Consider the following 16,750-nt stretch of genomic DNA (forward strand, 5'->3'; position numbering starts at 1 on the left):
AAATTTAAAAATGTTTGATCTATCACTAGACAGATATAGTATGACTTTGAAAGGAGATGGGTAACTAAATTCTAGTTATCAGAAAGGTGAAGCAATAAACTACTATAATTTAAAAAATTGCCCTAATTTTTACTTTCCAAGCATGTCATGTTTCCTCGATGTTTTACAGCTCCTAGAATATGAATAACAGGTTTCCAGTTTCCGTTTGTCTGTATGTCTGCTGTCTGTTGGTAATTCTATTAGACATACATATAGATGTTATAACTTATAATGCAAACCAAAATTTGCTAAATGAATCTTAATCAAAATATAATGTTCTTCTATACCCGGAAATTATTAACTGACTTAGACCTAATCAAAACTGTATAGAATTTTCTAATTTAATTTTGAAACTGCAAAACTGAATGCTCTGAAATCTTGCAAGTGTTTTACAAAATTGATGACGCATCTCAAAATCTTGCCGAATAAATTCTACTTAAAATATGCAAAATGTTATAACTCTATACTTATGGTTTATCAAAACATTTATATTTTTTAGAATTAAAGGGTGAATAAAAAAACTAATGAATGAAACAATTTACTTTCTTCATCAAATCAAGAACGGCTCATCCAATTTTTCCGAAAATTTGAGTATACAGCACTGTTAATACTAGTATTACACTACGTCTATCCAAATTTATGTCTGTATCCTTGCTACAATGTTGATGACGTCATCACATAATTTGTTACGGAAAAACTCACTTGAAACATACGCGTAACACGCCTATTTATCTGCACTTTAACAATCCACCCATAACTTTATTTTAACTTACAGGGTTTATCGTAAAAACATTAAGTTTTATAATTTTCCAAAAAACTACTATAGTTCAGGAGTGTGGGAAGTTTTGTCAAATAACGTTAGACCAGTTTTCTAACTCTATCTTTTGTGGAATTTATAATGTCGCATGCTTCTTTATTCGTACTTTAATGATCTATATTTTTTAGAATTGTTTATACGGGAAGAATTAAGAAAAGTAGACCGTACGCTTAAATTTAAAACAGTTTACCTAGTTTTCCCAAAATTCTGGGTACATAGTAGGCACTCTTGTTATTAATGTATGTAACTGATAAAAGTTGTCCCCATTAAAAAGTTATCTATTTAAACAATTTACTTGAACATACGAAACAGGATACCAATTTAATTATAGTTTAGTAATCCATCGCTATTTTTATTGTAGTACTATACCTTGGGAGTAGGGATAATTATAAAAAAATAACGTTTGTAGAATTAAATGTTATAATCTGTCTAAAAAATTAAACCCGTGTAATAAAATATCCTTCAGAGGTAAAGAAAGTTCTCTCTAAATAATTTTGGATCAACTTTTTTTTTATTTTGACGTTGAAAATTAGGGACATGTGAAATAAAAGAAAATTAAGCTATATTTCTAACAAATTATTTAACACTTTTGTACGCTTTATATCCTTTGCATTCATGTTAGTCATCCTATGAACTGAACTGCCGCAAATTAAATGAAAATAAAAAAATGCATGTCGCTTATGGACGTATTCATAAATATGAAATATTAACTTTGTCAGCCAACACTAATCACAACAGTCGGGTAAACTGATTATTTAAAAAATTATTCGGAAATTTGTGTCACAATTATCAAAACTAATTTTTTTATCTCGCTCCACTTGTATAAAATGTATTAAAACTTACTTACACTTACCTCTAAAAATGTGTCTTGGATCTATGATATGTTATTTCTGATGAATTGCTGATAAAAGTCGGGAACAGAGTCCAAATCATGGCTGATTTAGACGTTTTGTTTATACCGCCTAGCTGCTTGATTCACCTGGACTGGCGGTCCCGTTCCGACAGTGCTCGGCAGGATTGCGTTACTATCGCGGGTTTTAATTTTCATTCTGCGCGAATAAATATTCTTGGATATATATGCCATATATTACGCCGATTGATAATGTGCATAAAATTTTGTGGAGTGTTTGAATTTGGTTTACGTGGACATGACGAAAGTAGGGAATCGCAAAATCCAGGTATATTCGAGGTCTGATTGATTTTATGGCTGAATTGGACTTTATCAGATCATTTGAAAGAAGCAACGGTTTTTAAAGACACGCCTAAACTGTCCAAAATAAACTTTTAGATGCCATGAACGTAAAATTTTGACCGAATGCAAAAAGGTATGTAGAGAAATCCTTTTTTATTTTTGTTGAATGTATTTTTGTATTTATTTCCGTCACACAATTTCGTCTATTAATTGGTAATAACAACCTGTTTTATATCTTCATATTTAACTCATCAATCAAATTGTGTTCCCCCATTTCAAAAGGTCACGAGCCGCCACTGTAATTTGTTAAGGTTGTTTCTTTCAAGCCACAACTAGATTTAGGTACAACGCTCAATAAAACTGTTTTAAGAAACTTTTAATACAAACGCAAATTTAGATGACGTAGGTTTAGTTTTCAGTCGAACATATCATTTTAAGCTTATATATAACTTTATCTTATCTGAAACTGTTCACACTAGTATATTGTGTGTACTACAATGAGCAGGGGAAAAATGAACACTCTATACGTGTTGTACATTGTATTTTTCCTACAACTAGTACATGTACAATGAACACTTTTTTAAACTTATAAAATTTATCACTGATGTCTATTAATAAAACGTTAAAAGGAGCAATTAGTGTGCAAATATCACTTGGAACACTAACACTACAACATCTTATTATTCCTGAGACACCGAATATTTCTCGGACTAAATTTTTACTTCGAAGCTGTGGAATTTTAAATGTATTTTATCAATATCGTGTAGATGGAATTTGTTATACCTATGATTTATGAATCTGCCTTTATTTTTTACGTTCGGAAGATTTTTCACAAAATTGGATAACAATATTTTATAATTTAATTTAAAATTACAAACCCGAATGCTCTGAAAAAATAAGAAAACCCAGTTACACAAAATATGTATATAAAGTTAAATAAATTAATATAAAGTTATTGTATTAGTATTTCGACAGAACTTCCCCGCCCTTGAAGTATAGTCCGACAAATTCCGCTTCTTTAGAAAATTATAAAATTTAATTTTTTAATTTTGGTTTTATGATAACTTATAGAAGTAAAACCATTGGCGTAATTAACACCCCCGCAGGCCCAAATCGAAGGGAGCGCGGTCGACAGAAGTATGGATAATATGAAATATATTCAAAGCAGATAATCAACGGGAAAATGTAGATATTCTCAGTTTCTCAGCACATGCTTAATTTTGACTGTTTATGTTTATACTTCGAATAATTTCGACTATTGGCACCTTCAGATTATAAACATCAGTGGTTAAAAGAAAATGAAATTGATTGATTTTGTCTCTCTTAACGACGAGGAGACGATTAATTTTTTCACAAAAACACTCTAAATTTGAAGAATATATATTTTGCAAAATTATAAGATGACTGATAAATTTTGATTAACAATTTACTAAGCTTCCAATAACCTTAAAATATTGTTAACTATACAATTTTGACTTTTTTTTCCTAAAAATCTTGATGACAGGAGTAAAAACTCAACACGGATTCATAAATCAGACAAATTTAAAGAATATATATTCGGCAGAATTGTGATTTTCGTTAAGATGACTCCATGATTTTTTGGGGAGACCATAAACAAATACATTTTGATTAACGTTTACTTCCTATAACCTTAGACTATTTGCAAGATTTCGGAGCATTCAGGTTTGCAATTAAAAAGTTAAATTGTAAAATACAATTTTGAATGTTTCCCAAAAATCTGGTTGTTTTCACGGATTCTTAAATCACACATTCGGCAAAATTATAACGGGGGACATAAACGAAAAAATTTTTATATCGATTTACCATGCTTACGAAAACTTAAAACATTTGCAAGTTTTTAGAGCATTTGGTTTTCCAATTTCAAAGTTAAATTGTAGTAATGTTGTTACATAATTTAGAAGATCTGGATTTCTAGGGTGAAAACTTGACATCGATTCATAATGCATGTTTGACATTTTTTTTTTTAATCGAATAGCACATTTTCCTAAATTTATTGTTGCTACTTGTACTGCCACATATTCACTTGTATTTTTGTTTTAATTTATTTTTTCCTACATGAGCATAAGATAATATGTATTGTAATTTCATGTTTTCTCGACGTTTTGTAAATCTTAGAATATAAGAAAGTAGTTCTCCCGTTTAGGTCATCTCCTTTCTGTCGCCTACTGACACTTTAATACTTTGAAACTACTGATTTAACAGTTGTGAGATTTTAGATATGATGTGGATAATAAAGCGCTAACCATAATTTAGCTTACTCTTCTCACCAAAAATTTGCTGACCTCATTTCACTCACCTTCGAAAATTAGCGAAAGACATTTTCGTGTAGATTTCGCTTCCCAGAAATTGCTGTCGGCTTCATCTGGTCGAAAAATCTAACTACTTTTCCAGAATTGCCAATTGAAATGTGGGAAATTATAGAATTTTTTTAAAAATTTGACGTTCTGACCGAATATTTCAAAAATTTTAGTCAGGGACGCTATATTTTTCAAATCACCACGTCGAGATCTATATTCTAGATCTTTTATGAATTTTTAGGCTATTTTTCCAGAATCTCAATTTTTTAATACCTACCTTGTGAAACTTTTGATAATAATTTTTCGACCACCTTCAAACATTAGCTGAAGACATTTTTTAAAGGAGTCAATCCATAGGAGTAATTTTAGGCTTTATTTCTTAAAAAAATGTTACCGTTTTTGCAGAATGGTCATTTGAACTATGTTAATTTTAAAAAATTTGCTTTTCAAACTGAATATTTCGAAAATCTTGTTCTGATACAATAAAATCGTGATATTTTTCGAATTACCACGTTAAGATCAGATCATTCACACGGCAAAAAGACAAACAGGCAGACGGGACCGGGGGACCTAAATTTTTGTACTCTTGGGGCCATGAAAAGTCGAGAAAACATGAAAGTGGCCAGTCACCTGATGGACTTAGTTTACACTCAGCAAGTAAAAATTATAACGTAATATTAATCTTCATTACCGAAATTAAGAATAGCACATGCAAACATGCTGATATGAATTCAACTAAATATCACCCCAAAAAAATTCTTCTTGCGCTATTTAGACAAAACAAAAACAACGGCATGAATTTAGGAAACGTATAAATTTTGATTAAAGGTTTACCATGCTTCCCATAATCTTAAAATGTTGCAAGATTTCAGAATATTCAGTTTCAAAATTATATTTTAAAATATTACACAATTATGATTTTTTCCAAAAATCTGAAGGTCTAGGCTAAAAATCGAGACGTATTCATAAACCACAAGTTTAGGAGTATATTATTTTATACAATTTAAATATAATTTTCTAGTAAAAACCGACACAGGCGACAGACGGGAAATGGTAGACGGCAGGCAGGCAGATGGAAACGGGGAAACTATTGTTTCGTATTTTAGAGGTCGAGAAAAATTCACCGGATCGACCCTATTACAATACTTCCTGAGCTTACAGGACAGATGACTTTCGCAAAACATTACTTGTACTAGTATCCAATAACATGTAAGCTACTGAAGGGAATTAATTCTCGGCATAAAAGAATTAAGTTTTTGAAAATAATATGACCCGTAAATAAACTAAGTAAAAATTTGATTGTGAGATTTGTCAAAATCAGGGTTGAATTTAGAAGGTAGAAACGACTAGTGTTAAGCTCTTGATGAATAATTGTAATTTTGACGATAGTATACAAATTTTAAAAAACGCCTTTGTGTACGCTCAGTATAGTTTATTTGTACTTTGTAGATAGGGTAGGTACCCGAGTAGAATGCCATATTCTCGATAGTCTCTTTCTAAAGTGTACTAGTGCATTTGTATTATTAAAGTCCACAATCTCTGTACGTATAATTTGAAAGATGTAGTCATAGTTTCTCCACTGTGGTGATAAAAGTTATTATGAGAAACTCACTTGCAATATAGACATAGGATGCTTCTTTGCTTGTGGGTATAATTTAACCATAGGAAAAAATAGAAGTCGCAAAATCAAATTTTATAATTTTTCGAAGAGACTGGATTTGTTTAATTCTACCTTAGGGACTAAGTAAGGACTAAATAACTTTGGACCAAATTTTTAATTTAGTCTAGGTGAAAGCGTCGAGTACAGTGAAATTTTCAGTGTTGCGGGTATTTGAATTAAACCCACAAAATATTGTTATTTTTTCCAATTTCAAAAAACTTAACTATCACTGTCATTTACACTGCCCTCATTTAATCAAAACAATCGATAAATCAATCACCTTGTAACGCGAAAACAAAAATTGCCCAGTTATCACAGTTCAAACGCTGTAAACAGATTAGATTTAGCCCGTCTGGCCCCGATGTTCGCGACGCTGATGTGTCTCCTGCTACAACCTTGAGCTTAGTCAGCTCTATCAGTCCAATGTATACGAATCGTGCCTGCAGCGCAGCGATCAGTGCGATTAATTCCTCGCGGCACAACCCTGTCGTTCCGGATCTGTGATAAAGTGTGCCACACAATGAACATCTCACGTTTCCGTTTGATAACCTTCGATGTGACGGACACCTTATTGAAGTTCCGGTCGGCTCCGGGAAAGCAGTACGGGGAGGTGGGCGCGATGTACGGCGTCCTGGTCGACAGCCACTCGTTGAGCGCCAATTTTAAATCGCATTGGCACAAAATGAACGCCGAACATCCCAATTTTGGCAGGAATACAGGACTGGGCTGGGAGATGTGGTGGAATCGGATTGTTAAAGGCACTTTTAAGGTTTGTTGGATTCAGATTTACGACTAGTGGTCATGTAGGTAATAGTGAAAAAGGCAAGATTTAGGGAGCGCAAAATATTTAAAGTTTGTCTCTATATTATTATTGATAATAAGTAAATTAAATTCTTTAAAATATGTGGGAATTGAGTAACTAACAATAGTTTACGTTTTTCGCTTGCATATTTTAATATTTTGACACTCGTAGCGTGCATTTGACACCTTTTTGATTATAAAGATTTCTGAAAAAAGTCACTAATAGCATGAAATTTTAATATCAAAATATTCTGGGTTGTATGACTGGTTGTCAGTAACACGTGTATGTCATAGTTGTTAAATTTATCATGAACGTTCCTTTCGACGGGTTTGTTTCTAAAAAACTGCAGTTATCCGCCTATGCGATTTTTTGTAATTTGTCATTTTTACTTCCCGAGCGTAAGCAAAGGAAGTATTGTAATCGAGTCCGTCGGCCGACTCTCTACTTTTACGTTTTCTCGATCTTTCATGACCCCTAGAAGACGAAGAAATAGGTCTCCCATTTCCGTCTGTCTGTCCGTCTGTCCGTCTGTCCGTCCGTCTGTCCGTCTGCCGTCCCGGATTTTTATTAGACAGATAATCTCCGAAAGTACTCGACCGATTGTTGTGAAATTTTGTACTTATATTAAGAATATCATGTAGATGGTAAAACGCTAACCAAAATTTGTCTAATCATCCCCACCACTAATGCGATGACGTCACTTCAAAATTGTACGTAGTAAATGGGTTTTCAATTGTATAAAATAACATAGTCCTACACATGTAGTTTACAACTCTGAATCGACTTTTCACCCGAAACGTCCAGATTTTTGGAAAAAAAATCAAAATTATAAAACAACATTTTGAAATTTAATTTTTAATCTGCTAACCAGAATGCTTTGAAATGTTGCAGATGTTTTAAGGCTATAAAGAGCATCATAAATCTTTAGTCAAAAAATATTTGCTTATCCCCTCCAAAAACTTGACGTCAGCTCAAAAGTTTGTGGAATAAATCATATCTAAAATGTACAAAATATGATAAGTCTGTACTCCATTCATATTTTTTGGATTTGCATATACAGGGTGACTCAAAAAAATTAATGAATGCGTAAATATATTTTATTGATTTAATCAGGAACTACAAAACCGAATGCTCTGAAATCTTGCAGATGTTTTAAAGTCATAAAGAGCATAATAAATGTTTAGTCAAAATATATTTGCTTATCCTCTCCAAAAACTTGATGACGTCAGCTCGAAACTTTGCCGAATAAATCATATCTAAAATGTACAAAATATGATGAGCCTGTACTTGTCATTTATCACTCCATTCATATTTTTTGGATTTGCATATACAGAGTGACTCAAAAAAATTAATGAATGCGTAAATATATTTTATTGATTTAATCAGGAACTACAAAACGGAATGCTCTGACATCTTGCAGATGTTTTAAGGTTATAAAGAGCATAATAAATGTTTAGTCAAAATATATTTGCTTATCCCCTCCAAAAACTTGATGACGTCAGCTCGAAAATTTGCCGAATAAATCATATCTAAAATGTACAAAATATGATCAGTCTGTACTTGTGATCTATCACTCCATTCATATTTTTTGGATTTGCATATACAGGGTGATTCAAGAAAATAAATGAAAGCGTAAATTTATTTTACTGATTTACTCAGGAACTACAAAACCGAATGCTTCGAAATCTTGAAGATATTTTAAAATTATCATAAGCATGGTAAATTTTTGATCAAAACGTATTTGGTCGTCCCCCCTAAAAAATTTATGACGTCACCACAAAATTTTGCTGAATAAATCCTATCTAAAATGTACAAAATATGGTGAGTCTCTTCTTGTGATTTATCATTCCATTCAATTTTTTTCGATTTGCATATACAGGGTGACTCAAAAAAATTAATGAATGCGTAAATTTATTTTATTGATTTAATCAGGAACTACAAAACCGAATGCTTTGAAATCTTGCAGATGTTTTAAGGTTATAAAGAGCATAATAAATTTTTAGTCAAAATATATTTGGTTATCTTCTACAAAAAACTGATGACGTCAGCTCAAAAGTTTGCCGAATAAATCGTATCTAAAATGTACAAAATATGATGAGTGTATACTTGTGATTTATCATTCCATTCATATTTTTGGATTTGCATATGCAGGGTGACTCAAAAAAATTAATGAAGGCGTGAATTTATTTTATCGATTTAATCAGGAATTACAAAAGAGAATGCTTTGAAATCTTGGGAATATTTTAAAGTTATTATAAGCATGGTAAACTTTTGTTCAAAATGTATTTGTTCATCCCTCCTAAAAAAATTGATGACGTCACCCTTAAATTTTGCTGAATAAATCCTATCTAAGGTAAAATGCAAAAAATATGATGAGTTTGTACTTGTGATTTATCATTCCATTCATATTTTTTAGATTTTCTTAAGAAGTGGTTCAAAAAAATTAATGAAGTCAATTTATTTTATTGATTAAATTAAAGGCAACACTTATTATTAGTATTACACCCCAACCAACCCAATTTGGTAGACACAAAATTTGTTAAAGGAAAAACTCGGTTGAAACATAAGGGTAGCACGCTTATTTACATCGACTTTAACATTACAGACCTGCATTTGTTTTATGCGCTCACTTGGTTCCGCGAATGTGAAATAGACATGTTTAGAATCAACCAATCACCGTCAAGAATTAAAATAAAACCCAATGTTTTATATAATAAGCGGAAGTCGAAGCAATAAAACCGATGGTCGTTTTGTTTACAGTTTCTCTGTTTGACTCTCACGTATGCTGTTACGCCTGTCATCTTAAATTAAGAATGTTTATACATACACGATTTTCAGTTGCCTCTGATACGTATACGTGAGTAAATTGTTTCGTTATTTTATTGATTATTACAAATCAATATTCAAAACGACCCAATTCATTTTCCCGAAAATTTGAGAATATAATAATTTTATTCTTAGTATTACACTACATCTATCCCAACTGATATACGTGTCCTTGCAAAAATGTTGATGACGTCATCGCAATTTTTTTTTAATTCCCACTACAAAAATGTAATGAGAAAAAAAACACAATAGGCATGCAGTCGTCAAGTTTCCGACAGCGAGGGAAGTACTGTCTAAACTCTTTAGACCAATTTTTTTAAGTAAAAAGTCAAATAGAAAATATTTGTTTAAAATGCACTGCAGTTTAATTCGTTGTAATAATAAGGCAAACGATGAATGTCGTTAAAATTATGAATCCAAAAGAAACACTGAAACAAATATCAAGATTCAAAATTTAGTGTCCTGTGAAAAACAATTCTTAGCGCACATAGAGTGTTTCGGAAAGTACAGCTAAAATTTATTGCTTTTTAAAAGAAAAAATTAACAGTTTAACTTTAGAGAATTTAAAAATTAATGACAAACTGGTGATTGCAGGTAAATTTAGAATAAACGAAGAAGTGAGTAGTCTAAGGTTCGGATTGTATGCATTAAAATATCGAAGAAATATGCGCATAATATGCACACATTTTTAGCCAAAATATGCACCACTTTATTAAAAATATACAGCTAAATATACAAAACATGCATATGCCAATACTTAATTTGAATATGTCTAATAAAACAAAATGACATTTTTAATTGTTTATTGTTAAAGTACAGGTCTTGTAACGTTTATTTGCAATTTAAGAATTCAAATAACAACAAAATTAAGTATGTAAGAAAATGCTGCTTACACAGTATTTGTATTTTAGCTATAATTTTTATGAAACGAATTGATTATTAAATGTTTTCGCGCTTGTCACAATCATGTTTTAACATTGAAAACGATCTTTCAACATCGACAGAGGATATTGGAGTAAATTTTAAATTGTCTATTATATCTGGATCGACAGGGTGTTCATTTTATCTGTACACTCCTCACAATTTTTGCATAGGCAACATATTATACACCCCAGAGACGACTTCGTCCAATTTATTTTTTTTTAGTAAGCAATCATAGCAATCACAGAAAAAAATGACAAAGATGTCAATGCCAAATAATTACAAAATTGAAAAAATTAATGGATTAGATTACAACGAAAACGAATTTACAATAAATGTTCAAAATGCCTGCCTCCACTATCTTCACAAAGTCCTATCCTACCGAACCCAAACTAATCTCCACTTAGTTGTCTTGCAATCTGTCTTTGAGTCACGTGGGGATTTTCTGCTACAATTTCAATTAGAGCAGTTTCATTATCCGGCGTTGTTACAGTTCGATTTCTAACTTTATTTTTTTTAATTGTCCAAATTCTCGTAAAATTTTTTCAAGTTTTCTAAACGCTTGATTTGAGGGACTTTTTCTATTGGGATATTGCCTGGCGTAGAGACGAACAGCAGCATCAAAATTTTTGTCACACTTTCCTAATATTATTAGCATGTCTGTTTCTTCAGAATTCGAAGACATTTTAAAGCAAAAGAAAATTGAAAATATTTGGCTGACAGAAATAATTTGCCATAATTTAAAGATAAAAATTAATCAAAGCTGTTTATGAAACGTAAAATGGGTTGCCTATGCAGAAATATTCAGGTGCGAACAGATAAAATGAACACCTGTCTAATTTTTTTTTTTTTTTTAATCTGGACGCTTCGGGTAAGAACTCAACACGGATTCATAAACTAGACGTGTAGGACTATGTTATTTAAAGAATTTAAAATCCATTTACTATTTACAATTTTGAGGTTACGTCAACGCATGGCTCGTGGGGATGAGTAGACAAAGTTTGGTTAGTGTTTTACCGTCTACATGAGATTCATAATGCAGATATCAAATTTGACAACAGTCGGTCCGATACTTTCGAAGATTATATATCTTACAAAAATTAACCCAAACACCGGACAGACAGACAGACGGAGGGACAGACAAGGGACCCATTTTTTCGTACCCTCGATGACGCATCGAGAAAATGAAAGTAACCAATCGCCGGATGGACTCGGAACAATTGATATTTCTTTGTGAATATCTTAAAAAAACGATTACAAAGTTTTTAGACAAAATTGTAACTAATGTTACTATGTATAAAAAACGTGGATTTTTAGAATAATTTCTTGATTTTAGAACATGCCCTCGATTAAAAAATGTAACTAATAATTCTTTCTTGTTGATATACATAGATGTTTGTTACTTAGACTTCTATTTTGCTGCATAATAAAATGTGCAAAATATTTCTGAAATAGACCGTAATAGCAGTAACACTTTAGACAAGTATGTAAATTTTATAGAATCACAAAATGGTAAAAACGCTATCACTTTGTCTCTACGGATGAAATTATGCTAATAAATTTTATATTATCTTGTGGCCGTAATGTTCAGCGTTGAAATAGTTTGAGTGTTACGTGAAAGAAAATCTAATGAAATACTCAAACATGACTTCAAATTGTCTCATCTCAATAAACGGGTTTACAAAAGTGTTCTGAGAATCTAAATGATCCAAAAACAAAAAAATTGAGAACCCAATTAACGTGTCGAAGTGTAACTGATTTTGAAAAGTTTCTAGGTCTAATCCCCCCACCGACGATGGGATAACGTCATCACCAAATTTTAAAGAAGTAAATGTTACGTAAAATTTATAAGAAAACATACTCCTGCACTTGTAATTTATGAAACCGTTTTGTGTTTTTACCACAGACATCAAGAAATTTGGAAAATAAAAGTCAAAATCGTATAACAATATCTTACAATTTAACTTGAAATTTCACCGAATAAAATTTTGCAAACGTTTTAAGGTTCTCGGAAATTCGGTAAATCATCAATCAAGATTTATCCGTTTGTGACCCCCGTTTTCCAATTTTTTTATTTTTTCTCCAAATTTGAAAAGGGTTGCAAAATTACACTTGATATGTGAGTTCTTTATTACTAGCTTTTTTTGTTCCTCCCTTATCAAAAAAAAAAGAAAATTAGCGATATACTTATGCATGTAAACGTACAAATAAACTAAATATTTACGATCTTATGTGAATTTCAGTGACGAATTCATAGATTTAGAAATATTTAAGTTAAAATTTAACAGTTAAAACCAAAATTGTTGTAGTATCATTTCTGAAGAATCACTACCTGAACTCATTTTTTTTCAGTTTCCACAATTCAAAATTATTTTTGTAGAATACTTAAATCAATACACTAAATATTGATATCCACTTAATTTATTTTTTATCCGCATATTCTTTATTTGTACAAAAAAAAAATAGACCTATATCACTGTGAAATTGAGTACTAAGTTTATTTTACTGAGCTTCAATGTAACACTAAAAATTTTGCTAGATGTCAAGATTTGTGAAAAATGAATCTTAAGTTGAGTTCACTGTTACTGTTGATCCAACTTGGAAAATATGTTTATTAAGAGTTGTACATAAATATGAATGTAAATGTGTGTCTAAAGTCCAAGCAGTATACTCGTAAAATATGAAACGTTTTCTAATTTATATTCTCAAAGTGATCTCAATATAGTGCTACGAAATAAACCATACGCCGCCTCGGTACGACGCCTATGGGTCTTCTAGTATGTAGTATGACTCATTGGCCGGGCGACGCGGCGTTCGCTAAAGGAAAGCCTGGAAGCGGATGTCGCGACGGGCCTAGAAAACCCTCGAAGCGGCTCAACGTAACTATAGTTATACATGTACATATGTTTGACCTTTTTATGTCTTGCAAGAAATAACGTTATCTGAGATAATTACTCCTACTAAGTAAATTTCACTTGAAGTCTGGGCATAACATACTTCTTTATTTGAGGTTTAACATCTTTTGCCTATTTTAACAAATTGTAAAAACTTAGTTTGAAAAATAAAATTTTGCAATTTATCTAAATTAAATACATAACAAACTTTTACAAATCTAGGTAGGATTTAAGGATAACAGAACATTAATTAATATGTTTGTCAATCCCCTTCAAAATTTAGGTAATTCATTTTATTGATTATCTCCAAAATGGCTTGTACAGCGTTTTATAGTACAGGGCTTTCATAAATATTTCTTGCATTCAGTGCCCTGTGAACTTTGTGTCCCAAAATGCGGCATTTTTTATTTTTGATTGACTTTTTTTTATATATAATTCACACAGGATGTTTTTAAAAACAACGTTTAATCAATTTTCGGTCGATTCTTGCAAAAACTTGTTGAAGTTTCTTGACATTTTTTTTTTTTAATTTTTTGTTTATGAACGTACGTTCAGTAAATACGCTTTAGCACTTAATCCAAGCTCCCATTGTTATTAACACAACTAAGTATATGCAGTTTTAAGCATATCGAACAATACATTGAAACGACTTTGTTTGATTAACTGTCTACGGCAAACTTCAACAGATCAACTGCCTTTACACTTATTATTGATTATTGTAGTGTAACAAATATATAAATAAAATAACCAACCGTGTTTCTAAACAAAAAATTCGCCAAATTAACCAAAATTGTTGATAGCGTTTACTAATGAAACAATACAAAAGGGACCTCAACATAATAATAATTCATTCAAACAGTTATAAACACTATTCACATGTGGACAATACACAAATCTATTATAATTCAGGAAAGTTAATCCAATTATTTTCTATTATGTACAATAATTGTTAAAACGATCGGCGCAGTTTGGTAATGCCCGACATATTACCCGTGCATATTTATTGTATCAGATGTTTGAATAGTATAACATAATTATATTTAATCAATTAATTACATATTTACCAACAAAAACAGTTTATAAGTATGCCAATGATTCTTATAAGATAAAACACGCATAAACGAAATAATAAAACAATAAAGGTATTGGACTTTCTAAAAAAAGTAGACTGATTGGGTGAATCTGTAAGAACATAATTCGCAAAAACATATAAAACAATAGATAACATGAGATATACGTTTATTAGTTCAGTAGTTGTTTTGTTGGTTATAATCCCCTGCCAATGAAAACTAAGTATAATAACACAAAATTTTACACAAATACTTATTTTTTTTAAGGATTCCAAGATCGACCTTGACGACAAGAAGCTGGATTCCGTCGCGTCTCATCTCATTCGCCTCTACGAGACTTCCATGTGCTGGCAGCAGAGCTACGGAGCTTTAGGACTCTTGTCCTACTTGAGGAACCGGGGTATACCCATGGGAGTCATCTCCAACTTTGATCCGAGGCTAGAAGCGACCTTGATCAACACTAAATTGCGCCATTACTTTAAGTTTGTTGCCGGTTCGTACGAGCTCGGAGTAGACAAACCCAACAGTGAAATTTTTGAAAAGGCCATGGAAATGTCAAAAGTTGAAGGAATTAAGCCTGAAGACTGCCTTCATGTCGGCAACACAGTACTTCTAGATTTCGTAGGAGCTAGAAATAGTGGATGGAATGCGGTGCTTATACATGACATTAGTATGAGAAAAGTCAAGGAAAAGTACCCGGATATCGACCCTAGTTTTGTTTTTTCGAGTTTATATGACTTGCATAGATATTTTTTGGAAAATAATAGTGAAAAATTGACTGCTCAATCGTTTTAGAAACGGTGAGGTCGAAAATCATTATGTTTTAATCGACCTCAGAATCTGTTAAACATATGCAATATTTTTAAGGAATTTTGTTACATATATGTATGTACGATGGGCTACTTATTTGCAAAAACCTGTAAATTCGATAAGGCTGCAGCTGTACGTTATATGACAAGTTAACAGAACTTTTTACATTTATAATAGCATTCAGGCAGTCACATATGGTTCACTGTGTATATTATAAAAGTGATTATTAGTTACATTTTTATTTTATTTTATTGTTTTGTGTTAGTTTTGCAATAACGTGATAAAGTTTATCTTATAAGTACATTTTTTGTGTCAGACAAAGACATTGTAGACTGTTTATATATTTATTTATTTTTTTTATCTAAAATAAAAAGGAAATTTTGTAGAACATCTTTGATCAAGATGCTCCAACAGAAAATGTTTTATTTAGATTTTATTTAAAATTAGCGTGACACTTAAAGTGTTTTTGTTTATTGTTAATAAAACACAGAATTTATATTGTTATGTGTATAATAAACTCCCTTTTTCCGCAAGAAATTTTTATGTACAATTTTCAACTTGAGACAAAAACATTGTCGCACTGCCCGTGCTTTTTGTCAAAATTAAATTTATTGGTCCCTTGACAAAGCAGGGGAAATCCGACCGAGGATAAATGAAAAATAAAGAGATGATAAGGGAAGTGCACGTGCTCAGGTCATTGTACTTCTGAGTCTTTCAAGTAAATTGCACAAAAGATTTGTTACAATTGAAAAAATAACATATTGCAATATTTTTAAGTAACTTGTTTTTGCAGTACAATAAAATTTGACACGACGTGTTGACGACATCGTCGAAACTTCACAACATTTCAGATTAAAAAATCATTAATATTTAATTACGTCCGTGAAGGGCAACTAAATTTAACTTACCATTTTTTTAAAACATCGTTTGTCTAACAGCACAAAATAAATTACCAAGAGACCCCTTTTTAAAAACTACCTGCATTCCATTCCCCCTGTACCCTATCTCGAGGGTACCTACTTCACATACTTCCCTACGCGTTCGAAAATATGGGTCTATGTTACTCACTGACTGTTTTCCCCTGGTAAAAATATTTCCTTATGTACCTAAAAATGAAAACAACACACATACAACCTATGACTAGAATTGTATAGTATAGAGCATCTGTAAAATATAGAGGAGATTTTTTAAAATTTCTTTAGTGGCCAGGAGTGTTGGAAGAGATTGTGTTTTTTTTTTAATAATTTATTTACGCAACATTATCTTATTTTAGTTTTAGTTATATTTATTTAATAATAAGTGTTCAAAACTGTGACAGGTAACTGCAGTTTAGAGACTGTGGCGGCACAATAACACGTTGGTAAGTGGAGAAAGATAAGCGGCCTCATTGTCTAGTGGTCA

The 16,750-nt window shown here is 31.5% G+C and overlaps 1 protein-coding gene across 1 annotated transcript; it reads left to right on the forward strand.

Annotated features, from left to right (window-relative positions):
* The first annotated feature begins 6,408 nt into the window (after positions 1-6,408).
* LOC135128040 (rhythmically expressed gene 2 protein-like) lies at positions 6,409-15,795 on the forward strand. The gene is made up of 2 exons (XM_064054843.1): positions 6,409-6,795; positions 14,807-15,795. Exons 1-2 carry the CDS (start codon positions 6,547-6,549, stop codon positions 15,332-15,334), a joined length of 777 nt encoding a protein of 258 aa, XP_063910913.1. The 5' UTR covers positions 6,409-6,546; the 3' UTR covers positions 15,335-15,795.
* The last annotated feature ends 955 nt before the right edge of the window (positions 15,796-16,750 follow it).

Source organism: Zophobas morio, unplaced genomic scaffold (assembly GCF_036711695.1).
Source record: "Zophobas morio isolate AGI-343-1 ecotype UQ-CSIRO unplaced genomic scaffold, CSIRO_AGI_Zmor_V1 ptg000012l, whole genome shotgun sequence".
NCBI classification, from domain to species: Eukaryota; Metazoa; Arthropoda; class Insecta; order Coleoptera; family Tenebrionidae; genus Zophobas; species Zophobas morio.